Source organism: Diadema antillarum, unplaced genomic scaffold (assembly GCF_040938485.1).
Source record: "Diadema antillarum isolate AM-2024a unplaced genomic scaffold, OU_Dant_1.0 seq00001553_RagTag, whole genome shotgun sequence".
Taxonomy (NCBI): Eukaryota; Metazoa; Echinodermata; class Echinoidea; order Diadematoida; family Diadematidae; genus Diadema; species Diadema antillarum.
The window spans coordinates 897,111-922,074 of NW_027272282.1; the positions used below are offsets into that span (position 1 = coordinate 897,111).

Here is a 24,964-nt window from a genome sequence, read left to right on the forward strand (position 1 = left end):
TAAATTGTGTTTAAAGGTAAAGACGCAAAATCGGACAAGTTTACGTGTTATGTCTATGGGAGGTGATTTTTTTAGAAACCATGCATTGACTTGACAACGTTTAAGCACCTTTATCTCAGCTGATTTTGCTTCATTTCCTTTGAAACTTAAGTATGTTGTAGCTGTGACAATAAGCTGCAGTAATCATGCACTTTATTCTTTGAAATCTCCTCATGAGGTTGACAATTTTGCAATTTAAAACTGAAAATGAGAATGGAATGCGGACCAAACGATTCCTGATTCATCTTTCACGTACATAAGTTTACGTTCCTCTAATTATCTCGTCGAGACGTATGGCCGAGTGGTTAGAGGCGTCGTCTTAGAAACGTGAGGTTGCACACGTACGGGTTCGATCCTCACAAGAGCACGAAAGAATATAATTTTTATTTTTACTTTTTTTCTTCAATGGAGTACCACACCTTCGTCCATGTAGAAATCACGTTTGCATGTAAACACACCTATACGCACACACTCACACAGTATACCTTTGTTTTGCGTTGGAGACTGCATTACTTCGACTGCTGCAAAACTTTGCAGGCTGGGCTTTCAAACTGATATAGTATATTGTAACAAAATGAAATTTGTTCATATCAATTCAGTAACACAATGTAGTCGTGGTTACTTTGTGCTGATTTATACATGTAACAAGCTATACATTGTAAAAAAGGTACCGTAAAGTTCCGTGTATAAGACGCACTATTTTTTCGTCGGAAAACGTTGAAAATCGGGGGTGCGTCGTATACACGGGTACAGTCGAATCACGGAAAAAAATCCGTCATGTACACCCAATTTTATAAGGCCAACTTGGGGCCATGTATGCCCATCGACGTTTGGAAGGTAAGCAATCACTAGAACTTACGGATAAAAGAGCGATCTTTCAATCTGGACACACACAAAAGCTGCAAATACGAGATAAACTTACATCGGCCTTGTGCAGTAACGATGTATCAATCTGGCCATAGACAACAGCTGTAACACTATACAGCACTGCTGTATGCTACCGATGTCAGTCTACCAAGCTACCAACAGCCAACCTAGTAGCTGGAATACGCGATGTACAGGTATCATTACTAAATTACCGATACCGTAAAACTTATCAATGTACTAGTATCAATATGGCCATAGACAAAAGCTGTAAAATACGGAGTAGGATCGACACTATGTCACCGTAAATATGAACGATGTGTGAAGCATGCATGCATATCCATGTCGTTTGTTTGCTCTTCATTTCACGAGTGCAAGACCAGCTAGGATAGCATAGCTACATGCTGTAGCTAGCTAGCTAGCTAGCTAGCAAGCCTTTGGCAAAGGCAGCAGCTGCATGTTATGCAGAGAGGCTTTTGCAATGGACTCGCGTGCACACAGCGATCGGATCGAAGCGCGCTTGCCCGTTGCGCGCTGTGTGTGCAAGTCCATTGCTCTCTGTGTGCTTGTGCTGAAATTATAGCGAGCTGCCTTTTGCAAAAGGCTAGCACTGTGCATACAAGCATGGTACAAGAGACACACATGTTACTGGTAACAGTGCATGAGTGTAATTACCGTACGCACCGTACGTCTTGCTGTATGATCCCTCTGCTACACTTGTTGATGTTTTTCTTATTTTTCGTAATGAACCTTCCACTCTGACATGCGTCAATATGCGAGACACCCTCTGCTATGTATGACAGCAAAGATCGTACTGTTACTCATGAGTATGATATGCATGACACATATACCACGATTGAAAGGCGAAACAAATAGCTAGTGAGTACCGAGACAAGTCTCGCATTTTGTGTCTTCCATATTTTGTTGATATCCGATGAATACCGTTAAAAGAAAATATAAAAGGAAACGAAAAATAGAGCAAATACATGCTGCATTCTAGGGAAATATTGAGCTGAAATAATATGTAGGACACACGCAATATTTGCGTGGACATTTTCGTGTTTTTTTTTTTTTTATAATTTTAGGTCCGAAATTAGGGGTGCGTCTTATACACGGGTGCGTCTTATACACGGAACTTTACGGTATTCAGTCTTCTGTATTGATGATTATTTGTCAATTAGTGGTTTTTGTGGAGTTTCAGATAGTGATAAAAAGTATGGATGATAAGTGCAGCGATACTTCCTACAGTTAGTTCAAAGTTGTGTTACAGATGTTTGATACATACATTTAGCATTGTGTGTGTATATATACGTGTGTATACAGGTTGGCCATATGACACATTCTAGACAATTAATCTTAATTGATTAGCAAACGTTATCAGCTATGGAATTGAATATGGTACTAATGTATGATGTTAATGATTCTAATTAAACTGTGACGAGTTTAAAGGGATAGCATAACTGTGTAAAAATAAGGCAATTATAAGGAAATTTTAGGGCAATTTGATAACCATGCCTATAATAATTTCATACAGGTACTAATGCCTGCCTCACATTCATGTGATAGATTGTCATGTCAAGAGCAAACTGACAACGTACGATGAATGTGTTATACATTGAACAACTGTCTTTCAAGTCCATAACTTTCTCATATTTTCTCGTCGAGACGTGTGGCCGAGTAGTTAAAGGCGACGTCTCAGAGACGTGAGGTTGCGGGTTCGAACCCCACAAGATCACGAAACAAAATACTTAGCTACTTCACTGTTTTTTTCTTCAATTTTGTATTACATATTCGTCCATGTAGAAATCACGTTCGTATATAAACGCACCTATACACACACACAGACACACACACACGCCATATCCCTCTTTTTTGTGTGTTGGAGACCACATTGCTTCGACTGCAGCAAATTTTGCAGGTTGACTTTGTCAAACCGATCATAGTATGTAATGACGACGAATGAGGTGTTGTACTTTGAACAATTGTCTTTCAAGACGATGTCATTGTTTTGTAATTTGATGACGTCATTACACTGAAAATTGTGATTAAAGGCAAGGTATCAAAACCAGCCGATTATAGGTTTTATGTCTGCGGGACGTATTTTTCCCAAGTTGCCAGAAATGGCATAGCGACCTCAGTCGTTAGAAGGCCGCTTTTCCGTCTAGCAATGCAATACATGTTCACGCGGCCACGATTGTTGAGTGGGCATTGACTTTTTCCCCCTGTAATATCCATACATTTCTTTTTTGCCTTACCATTTCCGGGGATGTCCCGTGGCCGAGTGGTTAGAGAAACGGTTTTGCATGCACGCTCAATATAACTTCAAGGTGCCTATATCACATTCTTTTCTTTGTCGATCACAGATGACCGACATCTGATGACCCCAGGCGTATCACCTAACTCGTCAGTGTGACGAGTTTCATGTCTCGTTGGTAGTTGCTCTTTATCCCGATTTCTATGTTCTTCCGTGATACTTCGTTACAAGTGCTATTCAAGTTTTTTCAATACATTTTTGTTTTGTTTTGTGGTGATTATTGATTGCCATATATGTACTTTATTACAGTTGTCTATCCCTGCTGTGTTTTTTTTTTTTTTTTGGACAATAATATTTTGTTGTAACACATTATCAAGTAACTAGTACAGTATGCAGAAAGTGCAGAAATAAGGCTCTTCCTTATCAAAATTAGGAAACAAACCAACAAAAAAGAAGCCTACCTCTGGTTTAATCTAGCACTGAATATGGAGACCCTGTTTATTGTAATCATGAAACATGTGACAGGTCTGTGTGTGTTTGCACAACCTGAGTTCTTGCCACATGCTCAGCCATGGGGGAGAGAAGGCAGCAAGAGGGATTAAAGTTGATGCAGGAATGAATTAGAATGATAACAATGATGTTTACCGGAATAATGACAATAAGGATGATATTAGTAATGATTATATTGGTCATGATAATAGTACTAGTGATAATAGTTTTAATGGTTAAACAAAGATTTTAAAAATGCAATATAGACATACTCAGTGCAGTGTACAGTGCTGCATAAGGTTACATCGTTCTGTAGCGCTTGTTATTGCATAAAATGTTGTATAAAACTAAACAGCACTCTAGACCTTGTCTTTAAATATCCATACAATGTAGTATAACTTCCCATTTATCTATTGTTTAATATTTTAATTGTGTTAGTTTAGACCTTACTATAATTTATGTATACCATTGACATTGCAGTGTTCTACACACTTGGTTTATATCACGCACAGAAACCCATATGATCCAACTACATACTTTGATTAGTCTTAAATTCAGGCAGCTAATTTCTTGTTCACTTGTTTTAATCAATAACTTGAATATCAATGTTGCATTGCCACTGTCACAATACCTGGTTTTGTTTTGTTTTTTCATTATTGTTGCAAACAGAGCTGTACATGTAGTCCATCCCGCCTTGAATGCCAATGGCAAGAGTGCTACAAATGATAGTGCTTCACATTTGGTCAATCTACATTTCACTCGGGTATATAGTTCACTTGGGTAGATAGTGGCAGGGTCTGGCTCACAGACTAATTTCATTCATTGTCATTAAATGGCATTATGGCTAATGATTATAATCAAGTACCTTTGCAGGTACAAGGTATCATGAAGGTCACATTTCAAGTACCGGTAATTGACCTTGTGGAAACAAGTACAGTATAAATTCTATCCAGTGTAATTTCATGGTTTTTGTCGGTAAATGTGGCCCACACATTCTTTTTTTTTTTCTTTTGAGTATGATAGTTATTGTCTTTTTCAGGCTCTTTAATGCCTCCATCATGCATCCTTTTGGACATTAGACAGAAGCTATATGAAAGTATGTTTGTCCAGATTTCTGTGTTGTGTAAAGGCGACGTTCAAATGCTCAAAAAGTGAACCAAACTGTACCGTACAGTAGCGTACACGTGCCAGATTGGGAGTGTTCAAGTGCTCTGTGGAAAAAGCGTACCTCATGAATTATTTTTGGACTCAAGTTAGTGGGGTGCAGTTTTGTAGCTACAGGGTCATGCACCTGGCACGCTTTATATACACTACATACAGGTATCACGAACAAAGAGAGTCAACTCTTTGTATTTAGGACGAAGTACATGTTACGCGCATTCTTCTTATGCCAACAGCTGGTACGGTACGCTTTTGGACCACCTTGCGTTCAAGCGCTCTCTGGCATAGAACGGTACGGTATGGTATAATGCATTTTGAACACATTGGGAAGTGGTCCACTGTTGGAACAATACGGTATAGTACACTTTGGGAGCGTTTACACGCTACTCTTGTGTGGTTACTATACGGTACACTGTACAATGTAGGAAAGCGCTCAAACGCGCCCTAAGATATACTGTTGACTTCATGTAATGTATGTGGCATGAGACCTACAGTATATTAAAGGACAAGTTCACCTTCATAGACATGTGGGTTGAGTGAATGCAGCAATATTAGTAGAACACATCAGTGAGAGGTTGAGCAAAATCGGACAATCCGTTAAAAAGTTATGAATTTTTGAAGTTTCTGCTCAGTCACGGCTGGACGAAAAGACTACTGTAGCTTGTGATGTCACATGAGTACAATGATATAAAGAAAGAATAATGAAAATTCAACATATTTCCATTTTTCTCGCATAACAAAAGAACACTCGACTTCTCTCTTTCAGAAGGCAGGGGGAATAATATTACCCTTAACATACGTCAGTAGCAAGTCGAAGAAATTTGCACTTTATTCAAAAAGTAAAGTTTTGTGAAATTCTCTTTTTATTTTCATTATATGGTTGTACGCATGTGACATCATACACTGTACATGTAGTAGTCTTCTCTTCCAGCAGTGACTGCGCAGATACTTAAAATATTCGTAACTTTTAAACAGATTGTCAAATTTTCCTCAAACTTTCACTCATGTGTTCCACTAATATTGTTGCATTCACTCAATCCACATGTCTATGACGGTGAACTTGTCCTTTAAATACCCTGGTTTGTATCTTTGAAAATATCCCTCAATTTCACCTTAATGTAATTTCACTCAAGGCAGGAAATACCTCAGATTTATATCCCAGGCTCAGTTTGTTGACTCGTAAGCTCATCATTTTATCGTCCGCCCATTCTCCCATTGATAAAGCATACAAGTGAGTGGCAAAGACATGTTAACAATAATTACGTACCATTACTTATGAGGATTTTTGTCAATTCTTTTTCCTCCTGTTTCCTGAGGTTATTTACCTGTGTCCCCCAATTTCTCTTGATTTATATTCTTGTTCGAATGTTCCAGCATATTGCGCCCTGTCCCACGCGTACTTTTGATTTTATACACTAGAAAACCATGCCGCGAGGGTGGTCAATCTAAAAATAGGGTGGTCGATGAGTAGTAGACTTACGATACTGCATATATTAGATTTTACACTTTACGCAGCCATAATTAGCCCCAGTGAAGTTTCAGGGGCAGTTTCATCTTAGCAAAGGTAGAGCTTAAGTGGAATCATATAGGTAGTGCTCAATGCCAGGAGTGCATATTAAAGTTGAGAATAGTGCATGAGAGAGTATGCACCACTCAATATGATAAAGTTCACCCACTCAAGACTCTATAGTTAATAGCGCATGACTGTCTATTGACCACACACATGATGCCAATTCAACACATATTAAAGAAGATGATATTACAGATATACTGTGTACTTTGTATACACTGTATGTATGGTCATACACACAGTACGCAACCATCTGTAGGCTGTGATACGTGTACACAGGCCAAATCATGGAATTATCACGCTATTTTGGAAAAATTGCAGTGTAGTACCGCCGATCATTTAGCTATGAACTTGAGAATGATACTTTGCTAATTTTCTTAATCAGATATATCAATGTCAAGTTTCTTCATTTTTCTCCAACACCCCTTCACAGATGGGACACGGCTGGTCAAGAAAGATTCAAATGTATAGCAGCAGCTTATTACAGAGGTGCACATGGTGAGTAGAGCAACTACTCAGATATTTGGGAAAATTCAATGAAATTGTCATTTATGATAGCATACTCAAGAGTACCATAAGCTGGTAGAATATTGATGCACCATGCAGAGTATATTATCATACATAGGTATCACATTTTCTTCCATGTTCTTGGCCTTCCTGAAATTTTGTAACTATACACTAGCAACTACACCATAGCAACAGCTAATTATCTTTCATGATTTCTGCTTGCTGCTGTAGTTACCTCTTTTATAGGATATATAGTCACACTCATGCAAAGTTTAATATATCCATGTATGCACAGGTAAACTGGGTCATTTTAGTTTCTGAGACAAAGTTGAAATTATTCAATGCATTTTAAGCAATCTATTTGGGTTTTTGTGTGTGTGCATTAAAGTAACAGTTAGAAACATTAGTGAAGGCATTGCCCTTTAGCAATATTTTTTATTTTCAGTCAGTTGACTCAGTTCTATTGCCATCTTTAGTTATATTTCAAACTACAAAATCATGCATTTTGTAGAGGAGGGAAGATACCAGAAAAATATGCAAGGTTCTATTTCAGTATTTCATAGCACATAAAGAGAAGACAGATGTGGTTGCTGGTGAAGTTATAGTTTAGAAGTTACAGTTTGAAAGTTGAATTACAAATACAGTGCACTCCCGTTATAATGAAAACGGTTATAGCGAAATTCCAGTTACAGCGAAGTAAAAATTCAGGCCTCAAGTTTATCCACTCTATGTATTTTTATTGTTTATTTGTTCGGTTATAACGAAATTTCGATATAACGAAAGGAAACCGCCGGTCCCGAGGACTTTGTTATAATGGGAGTCCACTGTACTCATCAAATTGTTCATTTAGTGAGGAAAAACAAATAATGTAATTTGTCGCACATACCCATACCCTGGCTTAAGTGTTACGCTGTCTTTAGGATTGTATCTTCCAGGATTTTGTTTGAATTTTTATACTTATCCACACACTTCCTAATGTACACTTATATGCACAAGTGACTGTTCCTAACAAATTCGAGACAGTGCTTTTGAATGCTTTTATTTTGCAGCACTTGATATCAAATTTCAAGGAAAAATTTCCGCTGTGGAATCATCTCATGCCATTACTCACATCGGCTTTCCTGTTGGCTGATTTGAGCTTTCATGGTGTATTTTTATGCTCTTCGTTGCTTTCTCATGTTTCTCTTTATGGGTTGCATGACATAGTCCATAATAGCATCAAAAGTAAAGTGCCTGTATACAGCACTCTACACATTGAAGGTAAAACATACATTTGTAGTTCTCCTAGACCTGCAGAACTGTCAAATTTTGCTCCAAAATGTACTCGTTTGCCTAAGATATGTGTGGAATAACGCTGTATAATAACAAAATATTCGTTGGGTAACGACGAAAATGCGAAATATTATAAACCAAAAAGGTTCACTGGAGTCACAATCTCAGAACTTACCCGATTGGGGTCAGGCTAACTCGGACTCCGGGACAACTCGGCCTCGCTTTGACGGGGGACCGAGTTGTCCCTCTGAATTGTACTGTACTATGGGAGTGCTTGGCGTTCTGGCTGGTCACAGTCAGGGGCTGAGTTGATACAATGCATGCATCAAAGAGGTTTCATTTGGTGCGCATACGAAATGAACGTTCACCTATGTATGAAATATAGCGATCATGAACTGCGTGTACATGTAGATTGTCTGAAATAGGGCGGAGTTGTCCCCGAGTCTGAGTTAGCCTGGATCATCCGTGGAATAAAAGTCGGTATACCAACTTTTATCATTCTATACTTTTAATCTCAAAATACTCCAAAACTGCTCATCATCCTGGCCAGGTAAGTTTCTTGGTAAACCCTTACGATATATTGCAAGCAAATATGAAATGGTGCAAGACAGGTTCTCAAACCCTTACCAGAACTACAGGGTTTGTATGTTTTACCTTTAATGAGAGGGCTGGAATATGTCTTATGAGCTGCAGTGGAGACACACGGGCCCGAATTCACGAAGGTGGTACAAATGAAACCATGGTTTAAACCATGGACAAAAACCATGGAGTGCCAAGTGTCGCACAGAATATTTTGTTACGAAATTGGTCATTTCGTCGACAAAATGACCGTTTCGTTAATAAAGTTATCACTTTGTGGACGAAATGTTCATTTAGTTACAAAGTGTTGTCATTTTGTTACAAAATAATCATTTCATCGACGAAATGACCATTTTCGTAACGAAATATTCTGTGCGACACTTGGCGCTCCATGGTGGCGCTCCATGGTTTAAACCATGGTTTCATTTGTACCACCTTCGTGAATTCGGGCCCAAGAGACCAATGCCAAAAGTGTCACAGATTGCTAGTACATAAACCAGTAGCATGGGCCATGATCACAAGGAGGAGGTTGATGATGGTAACCCACTGACCAAAATCATTGTGTTATTTGCATATATATCTTTTATATGAATTATATTTGAACCATTATTATACCTAAACACATTGTAGCTCTTCACATGTGAGAAAATAGAATAATCAGTTTTTGTCGAGTTCCAGTTAGTGCATTTCAGAGACTCCAACCCCAAGAACCTTCTGATCTGGAGATTCTCCCGCCCGAAACCCCTAGCAAACGGGAGACTTCAACTTGATGTGCGCGAAGGGCACGTCATGAGCGCGAAGTTCCTTGCGGTCTAGGGTTCTAGATGCTCTCTCACGCTTTCTAAGGCTTATTTTTCAACGTGCAATGAAATTAAGTAAGATATCATTTCAAGCGGGAGAAATCAAATCTCAAGCGGGAGAACGGGAGATTCTGCAAAAATGGGCTTTCGGCGGGAGATCTCCTGTCGAAAGCGGGAGAGTTGGAGTCTTTGGCATTTGTAGATAACAAGTTTTGTCAATTTCTTTCTGAATTTGTGCAGTTTTATTGGAATTACTATTAAACTGGCCAGATCCATACGTTAATCTTTTGAGAGATATGCAGTAAAATTCAGAGTTGCCAATTTAGTGATCAGTGAAATTGTCTTGGGGCTTGATGGGGTAAAGTGGTCATCGATGTATTTGTAATGTACAGAAGCGCGAAGTCGTAGCCTTTCACCTCCGTTGAAATTGCTTGTAAACGACTTTGTGTAGTCCAGAATGTCTGTGAACACAGTAGTTGCTAACCATGCTAGTATCATGGTCCAACCCACTGCCTGAAACCCCATGCAAGGAAAACTTAAAGGTACTGCTTACCATTGGGAGCAGTGATTTAAAAAATGTTTGAAATATCACATTTGATGCATATGTGTAGGTCAATTGTATCACAAAACATCCTACCGTGTAAAATTTTTGCAATAAAGCCTAATTTATATGGAGATATCACTATTTCTCCCAATAAACCATAATTGTAGACGGTTTAGTCTACAAACATCTTTATTATAACTATTGTTCATATTTTGTATGTTTAACAATACTGAACATTAATTATACTGATTCAAATTTCTACATTGGTTGTTTCTAACTCACACTTTTGAACTCTTTTGAAGCACTACCACTGGGTTTTTGTTTCATCTGCAAATGGTAAACAATGCCTTCAATTGTTTGTAAACCAGCACTGAGCTATAACAAAAGATTGTGACATCACCACATGGACACTCTGTAAAATGAAGAGCATTCAAACCCTACCGAGAATACAGCTGTACTGTACAGTGTATGTCTCTTCAAATGATTGGCTCGTTTACTCAGAAAGTTCATTAACATTGTGTAGTGCCACATAGGTGAAACTTATCGTCCTTGAAGTTGTCCATGTTTTATCCAGTGGATGGCACCAGATGGTACTTCTGCTTGGACTTGATGCCCAGAGAAAGCGAAAGTGATGACTGATTACTATCTTTGTATCCTCGACCACACAAATCGTGTAAAGAGGGTGTAGTATAGGAATCACTGTGTGGTCAGTTGCTTGGTTTTTTCTGTCACTCTGTTGCAAAATTTTGCCTTTATGCCCACAATAATATTTAGATGTGCAAGACACATTTTCTGTCAAGGTTAGCCAATGTGTTGCCATGGTAGCAGCATTTTTCTTTTGCCATTCTGTATAAAAATATTGTAGAGTAGGCTTACGTACTCTCATAATTATTGAGCATTTGACTTCAAATTTAGACTGCAGTAGTATGTAGTTGAGCAAGATCCATGTATATCATTCATCAATGTCAAACAGTGCATTGCCATGGCAAAAGTATGAAAGAAAATCAAACAAAACATATTGTGGATTGAGCTAACTCCCTCAGTTTTTGAGCATTTGCCTTGAAATTTGGCACCTGTGACCGATATACTTTGTAAATGCGCAAGACACATCTTTTATGAATGTTGAGCAGTCCTTTGCCTTGTTTATTGAATTTCTTTTCTCTCTATCTTGACTGCAGTTGTGGTGATAGTATTTGACATGAAGGAGGCCTACACGTTAGACCACGTCAAACGCTGGCACCAGGAGGCGTTGCTGGAAAACAAGCACGACCCGCACATTTTCCTCGTCGGTACCAAGAGAGATCTTTGCGTGAGTGTTCAATACTCTGGTCTGTCAAGTCTTCCCGATTCTGCAGGAAGCTCCATAAAAAAAATAAAAAATAAAAAAAAATAAATGATTATTTCTTTTTGTCCTGTCAAAAGAATATAAAAGCCTCTCTGTTTCAGTCATTGATGATGTCTATTATAGAATAATGAAGCAGATCTAAATCTAATGATTTGTTGAGAGCATACACATGACTAGATATTTATTTTGCCTAATACATAATTTTGCTAATGACTGGTAATTAAAAGTATATTGACTCGTCATTAGCACTTTTCATGTTGCGATAGTGACTGGGCGAGATTTCATCGTTTTATTTCACTCAGGAAAATTGCTGCATCAACATTTGAAATTCTTTTTGACAAGGATCTGGTTCATCATTTCATGAAACAAATAATACATAGATCATGTTCTCTGAGCATTAGTGTAATTACCCACACTTGGTATCTTGGAAACAGTCCAAATGCATTAGACTGTTCCAAAAGGTAACTTGTGTGGGTGATTCTGACTAATGCCTGCACTGATAAGTACATTACAGTATGCATGCAAGGACATGTATCTCCCCAGTGGTAATATTATTCAGTTAAAACCAATAACATTTCACTCTTAACTTGTGGTTGATTAGGTAGGAGGAGACAACAGGAAACCATTATGCACTTAAATGTTTTACATTTGAGATTCAGTGTTTGCGTGATATGCAATGGATGTTTCAGTTTGATGACAAGTTTGAAGATTAGCATTTGGGAAGGAGAAACTCCATGGTCATGGTCTGTGATAAAAGTTTATTCATCATGAAGTACATTGTAAAGTTTAGTGCATCAAGGGCACCTGTGTGTTTTGTCACTGTACTAGTGGCGATAAACTTTGCATAGGGAGGTAATAAACTCAGACTGAAGTTCGGTATTCTGTCATGATACACACTATTTCTTTTAAGTTAACCCACTAAAGACTAGTCTTGAGTGTACTCAGGCAGGTGTCTGTGGGAAATGTGTGTTATAGAAAGATTCATTAGCTCCCTTTCAACGGGTTAAAGGGACATAAAATGCACATTTCAACAATTGCACATACTTTCAAGATTCTTCATAGAAAGGGTATTACTTGAAGCATAATTCATTACTGCCTAGTTATGTTTCATAACTGCAAACAGATACATCAGCATGAAGAAACATTGCAGTGTCATTTCCACAAAATGCAATGATTTGAGAGAATGGATGTTAACAAATGTATCATGGCGCAGCTTAGTTTTACTCCTACCACCAATCCTTTGCACAACCTAAACTGGTGTACAAAAACAGATTATGGATTTACCCATTTTTGTGGTATTGAAAGAAACTCCCCCATGAATTCCACCGGCAGGAGACACCGAAGGAAATAGAGCAAGTGGAGACGGCAGCGATGCAGGTTGCCGAGGAGATCAAGGCAGAATACTGGTCGGTGTCATCTCTCTCAGGTGAGCAGTGCAAAGTGGGCGAGGCAGCTCTTTAACCCCTTGTGTGCTTTGAATGCTGACTGGCACTGAAAAAGCTATTTGCGTTGTACATTCTGTCCAAAGTCCCTGTCACAGAGACAGTTGATTAACTTGTACCTAAAGTCTTCATCGTCATAATCATTGTCGTACTCCTCATCACCATCATGAATTACTGTACACCGCTACCGATATTCTCATCACTGGTATTAAAATGTTCATCTTATAATCATCTGCCCTGTCATCTTCTCCCCAACCATCAGCATTGTCTTGTATTTTCCTGTTTTCATCATCACTATAATCATTTTTTTATACCCCCGCCAAACGAAGTTTGAAGGGGGTATATAGGAATCAGCGGACGGTCGGGCGGTCGGTCGGGCGGTCGGTCCGTTGCAAATCTTGCGTCGCGAACTACTTCCTCAGTTTTCAACCGATTCCCATAAAACTTGGCACAGATGTGTGCCTTGGGTTGTAGATGTGCAAGACTTTTTTTTTTGACAGTACCCAAAAGTACGTTGCCATGGTAACGGCATATTATGGGCAAAAATGGGTACAAATCTTGCGTCGCGAACTCCTCCCACAGTTTTTGATCAATTTTTATGAAATTAGGTACAGATGTTCATCTGAATATGTTAATGTGCAAGACACATATTTCCGCAGTGGCAAAAAGTGCGTTGCCATGGTAACGGCATGTTATTGGTAAAATATAGGGCAAAATGCTTCATGGCAAAACTGCTTCATCAGTGTTCTTCCAATTCTCATGGAATTCATATTGAATGTTTGTCTTAGGATATAGGTCAGCATGACACATTTCTTGACAGTGACAAAAAGTATGTTGCCATGGTAACAGCTCACATATTATGAGCCAAAATGATGGAAAATTTTGTGTTGCAAACTACTTCCTCAGTTTGTGCCCAATTTCCATGAAACTTGGTACAGATGTGTGCCTTTGGTTGTAGATGTGCAAGACGCATTTTTCGACAGTACCCGAAAGTACGTTGCCATGGTAACGGCATATTAATGGCAGAAGATCAAGGAAAGATCTTGCGGATTTAACTACTTCCTCAGTTTTTTGACCAAAGCTTATGAAATGTTGTTTTGACCAAAGCTTATGAAATGTTGTTTGGCGGGGGTATAAACAGTCGCTGTAGCGACATTTCTAGTTTCCTTTATCATCATCAATGCTATCACCTTTACAGTCGATGTTGTCATCACCATCATTTTAGCACCACCATAATCAAAATTACAGTCATAATCATTGTTGTATTCTCTACTACCACTACAATCACAATCTTCACCATCTTCATCACTTCACTATCATCATCATCATCAATATCATCATCACCATCATCACCACCATCATCATCATCGTCATCACCTTCATCACTCTCATCATCATCATCATTATATTCATTACCACCACCACCACCATCATCATTACCATCATCATCACCATCATCATCATCATCATCACCATTACCACCACCATCATCATAGTCATCATTCATCATCATTACCATCATCGTCATCATCTCCATGATCGTATATTATGTCCATTACTTGAAGGTAACTAGAGCTTTGACACACATTTTGATAGGATTTCTAAAGAGAGCCTAAACTTATTTGAGGTAACTCTTAACACTGTAACCTTCTTTTGATTAGCTGTGACAGTAAGTTCTGCAGCACACTCTCTGATCAGCAAATCTGAGGTACAGCGAGGGTCTGAAATGTTTATGAATGTCTGTCCTCTCCCACCATACTGTAGGATTGAATGTGGAGGAGTTCTTTAATCGGCTGGCAGCAATAACCTTCAACTCGTCGGTGCTCAAAGTTCTGGACGACATGGACGCAAAGTCAGCCAGCAGACAGATTGCCATTGAAGACAGCAGCAACAACAGGATAAGTGAGTTTTTTGTGTTTCCTATGGCTTCTCGTGTATTTTTTCTTTCATGGAATATGGAATGTGCAACAAGGAAAATGCAGTCTATGAATATTTTCAGTTTTCCTTTGGCATCTAAACTCGAGCGCACTGTTGCTGGTTTTGTTGAAAATTGAGTTTCCCTCAAAATATCCCTTTTACGTTCCCGATATGAAAATGTCAGTCAAAGTCTCTGTTGTTACACCAAGTGATATGTGTGGATAGAAAGTCAGTTGGCCCCAATTTACCAAGCTGTTTAATTGAGAGAGAGAGAGAGAAAAAAAGATAGTAATAGGTAACATCAAATGAAATAAGATTAGATTAAAAATGAAAATGAAAATGAAAAAATGTAGGATGAAATTTGAAAACTATAGTGTCACACAAACCCACTCAGGTGCAGCAATGCAACAGTACAGTATAGCAGCCATCGAGATACTCTGAGAATTAAAGGGACCGAGTTGCCTTGTCAGTTTGACAGTTTCATCAAACCTGTGCTAATCAGCAAGAATAGTATGCCCCTCGTGGCTCTGCCTATTTGCACACAGAACCCACGAAGTCCAATTATCCCTTGAATGAGGAGTCAAAATGTAACATTGTATGGTTTCAGGATTTAATTTACCAATGCAATGATGAGTATGACATGGTTAGTTTCTTGGCAACACTGCTATGGATTGAATTCAACTGTTGGAGACACGTTCCATATCTCCATTCGCCAAATTAAAATTTCCTCTCCATTCGCCAAATTAAAAGTTTGGTGTTGACAATTTGCCCATGGTTTATCATGGCAAGCAAAAGCCACTTGTTCCTTGTAAAAGAAAGACATCAACAGTGGATTCATATTCACAGCAATTATCTTTCATCCTCTCTTACTCAGTTCTGAAATGTCAAAGGAGAGGAATCTTGATTGGACTTTGTTCACATTTTCCTGCAAAGTCTTATGCAATAAAACCCGAGATGAACAAAACACAAAGAAAACCCCACTTCTCTCCATCTGTCATTTTGTGTGTTGCCAATTTAGAGTTGAAGCCAGATGACGTGGACGGCCGGTCGTCGAGCAAGAGCAAAAAGGCAGCCTGCTGCAACTGAATGGCCCTGGAGGTGAGAGCCCTCGCCCACCGCTTGCTGGTCAAGTTCCTCTCAGCTACCGTCGGTGCTTTGGAGAGGAGGAAACCCCGACCCTCCGTAACCCACGGCAACAGAGCGGGTCTACAAACTCTGGGGGTCAACCTCTCAAATCACCATGGCAACTTAATCTTCTCCATCTTCTCTTCCTTCTGGATTTGCCGTTTCCTTCAAAGCAGGGAAGAGAGGGATCAATTTTCACAAATGTTTTCTTTTTCGTTGTTGCCAAAACCATTTGCACAAATTTGCGCTACAGTGAGGAAGTTTCCCATCATCTGGAATCTCGATTACCACCCTTTGGACTGTGATGCTGCGACAAGGACCGGAAGCGATGCTTTCCCATATGCCGCGAGATGCCCAAGCGGTTTGGCTCGACATGGCCTCTGCAATCCCATGCTGCTGGAATGGATGATTGTGATTCTGCGATCGCTCGACAAACTTACGCTTCTCGTCAGAGCTTGCAACTGTTGTCATTACCATTGCCGACTTGTGGAATACATTGTCAGGGACGTCCATCGCAAGGTCCCAGTCCCGCCCAGTCCCAAGAGGGCCGCAGGAGTGCAGCATGCTCATTTTTATCGTGATAAAAATGTCTCTATTACTTGGGAGGTGGAAATGTGACAAGTGTAAGTGCTATTTAAGTGGACTGTGATGGCGATGCTCCGAACTGTTTGAAAAAGGACTCATCAACTCTACCCCGAGTGTGACAATAGTCAACCTCACTACAGCATCAGGTGCTTGTAACAGCAGCAACGTGTTCATAAGATGACGTTAGACTGAATCTTATGTCATTTGTCATCTAGGACCAGTTTGTGTAAGGGTATAGAAACTGCGTGGCAGTACTAAAACGTGATGTACAGTACATATACTAAAGATATAGTACAGTTATATTATTAAAATAGTTGTTAATGTTGTCCACTAGAGTTGCATGTTTGTTAGCAGTGGGGTACCTGTATATTTTTTTCTTCAATTCTCTTTATCCTATTAGTATTTTTTTCCTCTTCTGTTTAAATCGGGCATTTGGGATGACTGTGTATTACATAATGCAATCTAAATCAAGTGTAAGTCTCTGTCCTAGGGTTGTCATCTCACCTTTCCTTGTTTGAATTTTAGGGGATTTTAGGGGTTTATCTGTCTCATTAGCCTGAATGAATATAATGCTTTGGTTGGGAAGATGTCGGTATAAAAGTGTCTCAGAACACTGCTTTAGTTTTATAATAGACTAGAGTACTACTGAAGTTGCACTTCAGACATTTGCAAATTCAAGCTACGCAATAAGCAGTTTACGTTTCTATTTTCTTTGATTTATTTCAATTAAGTTCACTGACATACAAAGAAAGAATTTTGTAATCTTTGTAACTGAAAAATGAGTGTCTTTCTGAAAAACAAATCTTTATACACTGAGTGAACCTACACTTGTAGCAATCTGCTTTATATCATTCAATGCTGATTGATTAGTTTTTATCATAAAGTGTAGTCTGTAGTTTTTCATATTTTGCAAAGGGACCCAAGTTTTATCATTCATGAAAAGAGAGATGCAGAAAGGGAGATATGAAGTTAGGTGTTTCATTTGTGCAACCACAAACAAACAGGAAAACAACATATAGGTAGTGATATTCAACATTTACAGATTTTCAACCTTATGCTATAATTTTTGGTAGTCCATGCAGTCAAGATTATGAGACATTAAAATTACCAACTATTTGGAGCTAACTTTACTCAAAATATTGACACCAAAAATTTCACAACATTGTTTAAATTTTCACATCTTACTTTTATAATGAAGATTGTTGGGTGGTTGTTGTTTTTTTTCTTTCTCTGTATCTTGTAGCAATCTCTGCTACTATTGTCCTCATGTCATATTTGCATTTTAAACTAGATGTAATCATTCACCTTACATGTACATGGTTTTTATGGTTTTTTTTTTATTTCACCTTGATTTATGTCATAGTTTTTGCTACGCTGTATTTGTAGGTAGTCCGTGAAAATGCTATTTGTAACTTATGAGATCATTTGAAAGTGCAAAATTGCCTCCCTTTGCAGAATCAAATTATCTCTCTTGCTTTCTGTTTCCATGGAATCAAAACATCCACCACTTAAAAATAACTTTGAGTTTTGTTTGTGCAATAGGTCTTGCACTTTAAATTTGTTTTAGATTTATTGTTTGTTTTCTCCAGTATCGAGATATGAAAGTGCCTTTATGAGTAAGGGAAATAGATTCTGAAAGCCTATCTGATATTTATTCTCTTTCTGGGTTATTTACTTTTTCTCGGTAGATTGACGTATAGTTTATTTTACCCCTTCCGGCATAAAATTTGTAATAGCCTATGAAAGCAGACCATGGTACGAATAAGCTGGTGATGTGAGGTGAAAAAAAAAATTGAGTTTCCGCATTTTGAGTTGTGTTTGTGTCCTTCTCATGTTTGCAGTATTTATTCAATTTTGTCTGTTTGTTTTATCTCACTCCTGGTTTTGTTTAGCATTTTGTTTCCACTCATAAAGTGTGATTAATACTTCTCCATTTCATGACATGCTTGGTATTGAAAAGTTCTGATATTTCGTATAAAGTAGCAACAATGACTTATACGGTCATTTGTACTTGATAGCAGTTGTCTCATGCTATAGTAGATAGATACAAGTGTATGTATTTCTTATTATCGAATCCCGATGGAATCCCATTTTCTTTGCTCACTTTTCCACTAATAATTTATTTCTTATTATCACATATATTTTTTTAATCAGTTATTTAATTATTTATCTATTCATCTTTGATTTGCTTAGTGTCAGTCAAACTTATTTGCCATTAATTGGACAGTCACATCTTTTTTTTCTTTTGTAAATGAATGTCGCTGAAACTTATAAAATGAGGATATTTAGAGTACATGAGTAATGTACTCCTGTACATTACAGGAAAATGAAATTCCCAACTTCTTGATGACATGAGGTATAAGTTGTTTTTTTTCTCTCATTTTGTCTGCCCTCAGTACAAAAACGAAATTTGTAAGATCACAACTGCTCATCTGCATTTTTTGCATAACAGTGCCGGAATTTCAGAACTTTGGTATTTGTTCCGAGTTCATCATGTCACTGCCGGCATCCAGGGATAGCCTGGTGGTAGTGTCACTGCCTGGAAAGCAGTAGATGACAGGTTAGATTCCCACTGGTTCCCTTTTTCCGACATGTTTGTTAAAATGTAGATCAGCAGTTGCGATCTTACAAATTTCATTTGTATAGAGGGAGACAAATTGAAGAAGACTTTAATATGCCCCATATCTTCACTCCTCCGCATAATAATCTCTTGCTTTCATTCTTAATGACACGTTTGTCTTAACCCGTTGAGGACGAGTCCCCGAGTATACTTGGGCAGGGGTCTATTGGAAATGCATGTTGTAGCAAAATCAGCCCGTCCTGAACGGGTTAATGGTGTTGAAAAATAACCGTGGACATTGTTGTCTGTGATCTTCCTTGCATGAAGAACATATTATTTTTAGCTTAAAGGTCCAGTTTACCTTTGGGAGCAGTGATTTTAAAAATGTTTAAGATATCACATTTGATGCATATGTGTATGTCTGTTGTGTCACAAAACATCCTACCATATAAGATTTTTGCAATAAAGCCTAAAATATAAGGAGATTTGAGTATTTTTCTCAATAAACCATACATGTAACTGTAGACGGTTTAATCTGGAAGCATTCTTATTATAACTATTGTTCACATTTTGTGTATTTAGCAGTACTTAACATTGATTATACGGATTCAAATCTTTACAGTGGTTGTTTCTATCCCTAACTCACATTTTAGAAATATTTTAAAGCACTAATGAGGGGTTTTTGTTTCATCCGCAAATGGTAAATTATGCCTTTAATGCTTTTGTAAACAGAATCAAGTTCAGAAATTTTCTGTAGTTGACATTTCAGCAATGACTCGACAAACAGGGAAATTGTAGTGGAGACTAGTTATGAACACTGAAAGAAAATCATGCATTCAGTTGGTTTTAAACAAATGTAGTGGTAACTTGACAAGACAGAAAAAGAGTCAGTTTTTACAAGTTCTGATCATTTAGATGGTTTGTGAGAATGTATGACTGTGCTGTTTTTGTTTTTGTTTTGTTTTTTCTGACAGAGAATATATGTGTGAAAAATTGCTTGTGTATCAGTCTATGCTGATCGTTTCTTCCCATATTTGTAAATTGCGCATCTTGCATTTCCCTTTCAATTTGTGCTGTGCTAATTCATCTATGCATTCCGAAATCATGATGCTTTATTACTTAACCTAATAATTGCTTCTGTGATGGCAGAACGTAAGAAAATTTATTTTGAATAGTAAATACAAGTAGATCAACTGCAAGCATTTTTTTTTTCTTTATTTGCATGACATTGTGAGGATTTGTGTGGCAATAACTAAGATGTTTGGAGAAAGAACGGCTTTTAATTCTTTTACTGTTTGGATTTGAAGTCGGCAACTTCAGCATCTCTTGACAGGGTGACAAGCCTGTGATGTAGCACCATGTGTTAAATAAGGAAAGTTGTTGCTACAGATATTTAACGACATGTCTATTCCTGAGAAACGTATTGCTCATCTGCCAGCCTGTAATGTGTTGCCATGAATGAATGCACCTGCATGTCTTCCTTTCCTACCTATGTTCACTTTACCTGCTTCAGCTTTTACTAATGTAAATTTTGAGTGAAGAATTTCATTGATGTTTAAAGGCTTGTTTCTTCTCGTAATAAGAATAAACAGAACACACCTTAGCTAGGCCACAATATGTTGCCATGCATAGATCATAGATTTCTCATTTGTTCTTTAATCCAGTATTTGATGTGACTATTTATAGATAATCTATATAAATGCTATTTATTGGTCATCAATTGGAAAGGACAGTTCTGCATGAAATAATTATACAAATTAAGTACTTATTACTTTGAAGTGCGTGTGAAAACAATGCTTTGATTTCTATAGTTGATTAAGGTTTGTTTTGGTTTTTTTTCCCTTGTGATTGCTCATGAAGGATTCATACCTTGTAAGATTGTTTTTTCTTCATCTTGTAGTACTCCCTTACTTAAAGTTCTTATCTACTATCTGGGAAAATACAGTACTGAATTTTTAACTTCTGTTTTCTGTTTATATGGGACTGGGTACAGCATAAGAGAGATGTGGGTGATTGATTAGTTAGAGCAGTACCTACATGGCATCATGTGATCAGTTGTAAGTATCATGTGATGGCTGTCATGTGATCAGTTGTAAGTATCATGTGATGGCTGTCACGTGATCAGTTGAAGTATCATGTGATAGCTGTCATGTGATCAGTTGTAAGTATCATGTGATGGCTGTCATATGATCAGTTGAAGTATCATGTGATAGCTGTCATGTGATCAGTTGTAAGTATACGGCCCACGGGTGATAGTGGAATCTTGTTAGTAACCCATAGAGATCGGTAGTCAAGAGTGAATGTCCAATATTAGCAGCATACTGTATACGCCATATATCTAGCAAGTCTGATTCTTTTTAGCACATCGGGACTTTCCGACAAAAAATTTGCAAGTGGATAAATTCACAATCGTGGAGTACCGTAATGAACGCCGAAATGTATGCGTGCACGTCGCATTCATGTTGGGATGAGAGCTAATATATTTGTGTGTCGTTCCATGAAACTTGCAAAGGGCACGCGACTCGCGAAATTCCTCAAAAATAGAAAACCTGCGAGATATATGGCGTATTTAGTATTCTGATGAATCAGAGAAGATACACAGATGTTGGCCCAGATGGCTTCCTGTTTATTGGTGTGACAGAGATGTGTAAAGCCAGGTTTTGCTGGGCACACAGCTTCGGTTCTTGCGTAAAGTAGTTTTTGGTCTCTTCGGGGTGAGCGGGTCTAACACATGGTGTGTTAAGTTACACAGCTGAAAAAAAAAAAAAAATGTAAAAATTGCACACAATTACAGGATTTGTTATCATATCTGGAAAACTGTGAATAAAGAATATAATGATGTGTCGAGATGAAAATTGTATATCCAATCATCATTAGTGTTGTGGTCGTACTTGGTTGCAGTGAGTTGATGTGTGATTTGTTTCACTTTTCTCACATTAGATTTGTTGTTCAAATAAAGTTCGAAAACACACACAAGCACACACACACACACACACAAAATACAGACAAAGTTTTAGTATAGTCACACATGAAATGAGGAAAATATGAAATTTCATTGAAGTATCACATTTTCATGAAACAATTGATGTCTGTTACGACCACATTTGCAAATAAAATGTATCAATAAATGATAACGTTACCCTACAACTTTAGGATAAACATTGGACTGTTCAAATAGAAAAAGGGGGAAATTTGTTTTGGTAAGTAATTTAGCCACTACAATCCACTGTCCCTTACAAGTCACTATAACTTACTGCAACACTGCAATCGTTTGATAGGAATTATTCATTTCATTCTTTTGCATCATGGAAGTTAATATTTACGAGGTGAAGATGTCATTGCCACCCTTAGTCTGGTTTCAACCATGCTACAGCCGGCACATCACTTCTCAAAATGGGAATTTGTTACAATGTGTCCACAGGAACCTACATGTACATTCAACTCTGCATACGTCGACGACACATTTATGTTGAATAATCGGCTGAGTCAATGAATACAAAAAGTCCCAATTCACATTCATAGTCTTGTGTGGGTTATTCCTCTGTTACAATCAGAAGTTGATTATTGTTGAAACTGATGCATTCTCCTCAGTTCTGTCAAGATCGACAGAAATCAGAGTGGTAGAAGTTTCAGTGTACAGTGCACTCCCGTTATAACGAAATGCTCGGGACCGGCAGTTTTCTTTCGTTATAACGAAATTTCGTTATAACCGAACAAATACAATATATAACAAAAACAAGGAAACCACGTATCTGTTTGCTGAATACTCATCATACACTGGAAAGCTATGTGAAATGTGATGGGATAACTGTATCACAATAATAAATGCAAGTTCCCCTCAGAAACTGTGCGTGACACAAAGAGCGAACACACAGTGGTGTGAAGCATTCACCCATGCAGAGACGCTATAAATGCTTGTTCCGCTATGTATTTTCGAAAGCAATTCGCATTTCGTTATAACGGAGCACATTTCTTGTATTTTTCTTTGTCTGTGGCGCTCGGAAAAGACTTCGTTATAACGGAAATTTCGCTATAAACGTGTTCGTTATAAGCGAATTTTTTACCATAGACTTTAATGGTGATAATTTTGGGACCAGAAGATTTACTTCGTTATAACGAAATTTCGTTATAACCGTGTTCGTTAGAACGGGAGTGCACTGTAATTGGACACAAGTTGGAGAGTTATGGAATTCTAAGCAATTGTATTACATCATGATGTGGTGATGGGCGTGTTGTGCATAATTAGACAAGTATGCAAGTTAAGGTGACAATGACATCTTCACCTCGTAAATATTAACTTTCACAATACAAAAGACTGTGTAATTATACTGCTTTCACTTTATTATGTTCAAAAATATGTGATTTATTGAACTGATGACTTATTTCTATCCAGTCATCCATGTTGCACATTTGAGTTGTCATCTTCAAGTTGGCTAATACATCGCTGTCCAATGGTCACACACACACACACACACACACACACACACACACAAACAAGCAACAGCCCTTATTTGTGCAATACAATTGTATTACTGTATACGCCATATATTTAGCGAGTCTAAATTTTCGTGAATCGGGACTTTCCGACAATTTCGCGAGTAGTTAAATTCGTGGTCGTGGAGTACTGTACTGAACGGAGAAATGTATACGTGTTCATCACATTCATATTGGGATCAGAGTCATTATTTTCGCGTATCTTTAAGTTTGCGAATAGCACCTGACTCGCAAAATTCGCAAAAATCAAAACCTCGCAAAATATTCGGCATTTACAGTATATCATTTAGAGCAAGATCACAAAGAATGAGCAAATTCCAAACAGAGAGTGGAAAAAAAGTTGTAATTTATTCTTTCTTTATCTATTAAAATTTGAACATCTTTTATATCGATAAATATACATATGATTTAATCCATAAAATGCAACAGCATAGAGCTACTACCCATTGGCCATAAATTATCAATGACAATGCTTACAATTACACCACACCACTGATCTTTCAACTCAACACATTCAATATATTCTTGTGACATCCATTTCTTCAAGTAAATGATACCAGTATTATGCACAAATCAAACACATTTCATACAAAGCAAGGGGGCATAAGATAACACACGGCAACATTATCTCCCTGAACATTGTCCTAGCTGGTATACAGTATGAGATGTTATTTTCTGCAAATTTTGCGAATCACTGTTGTATCGCAGATTTTACAACATGCAAAAATGTCGCCATGTGCTAGGGTAATAGTGCACTTACAATAGCCTTGATGTGAATGCATGAAAACAACGTCCCCTGAAAATGTCCATAACCTCTTCATTCGTGGAAATATTGGTACGCAAAACTACCAGCTTATACAGTAGATCCCTTCACCAAACCCTGCGGATTCTACCATTTCTGACCCAATATCAAGATAAACAAAAAGTATGTGATACAATTTTACCCATCAAAATGCGACAAAAACATTATTCACCCGAGTATTATGTATCAATTCTTGCTTAATCATCTACACAAATATCTGATTTTTAACACAAAAATGCATGAATGAACATGGCACACAATGTACACAAATGCATTCTACATTTCCTACATGGCACAAGTAAACATTCAATTTTCTGGGCAACATTCACTAAGCTAACTACTTTCATTGCAATATGTTTTTACGCAGCCAGCGGATAAATTACTTTGGTTTCATTTGCACAGAATTAAAAACAGGCAGGGTTTGCAGGTTTATTTTTCCACTTATTTTCTCCCCAACCATGGCAGTTTGACCTTTCTAGTCCCAGAAACCAAATTTCTATGGTTTGGGGCTCTATCTTTTAAGCAGACTCCATGTGGTTTCATTGGTAGTGACGCACTGAGTGGGCCACTGAGATATCCAGGCACTTTCTCACAGAGATCAGTGATTTTGACAGT

General features: G+C 37.9%; 1 protein-coding gene across 1 annotated transcript in view; it reads left to right on the top strand.

Annotated features, from left to right (window-relative positions):
* The window catches only part of LOC139710690 (ras-related protein Rab-34-like), a 41,920-nt gene extending 24,413 nt beyond the window's left edge, over positions 1–17,507 (top strand). The window contains exons 4-8 of the mRNA XM_071622610.1: positions 6,811–6,875; positions 11,258–11,388; positions 12,757–12,850; positions 14,631–14,768; positions 15,802–17,507. Coding sequence (XP_071478711.1) covers positions 6,811–6,875; positions 11,258–11,388; positions 12,757–12,850; positions 14,631–14,768; positions 15,802–15,869 — 496 coding nt within the window. The 3' untranslated portion in view covers positions 15,870–17,507. The remainder of the gene's footprint in view (positions 1–6,810; positions 6,876–11,257; positions 11,389–12,756; positions 12,851–14,630; positions 14,769–15,801) is intronic.
* Positions 17,508–24,964: the final 7,457 nt, after the last annotated feature.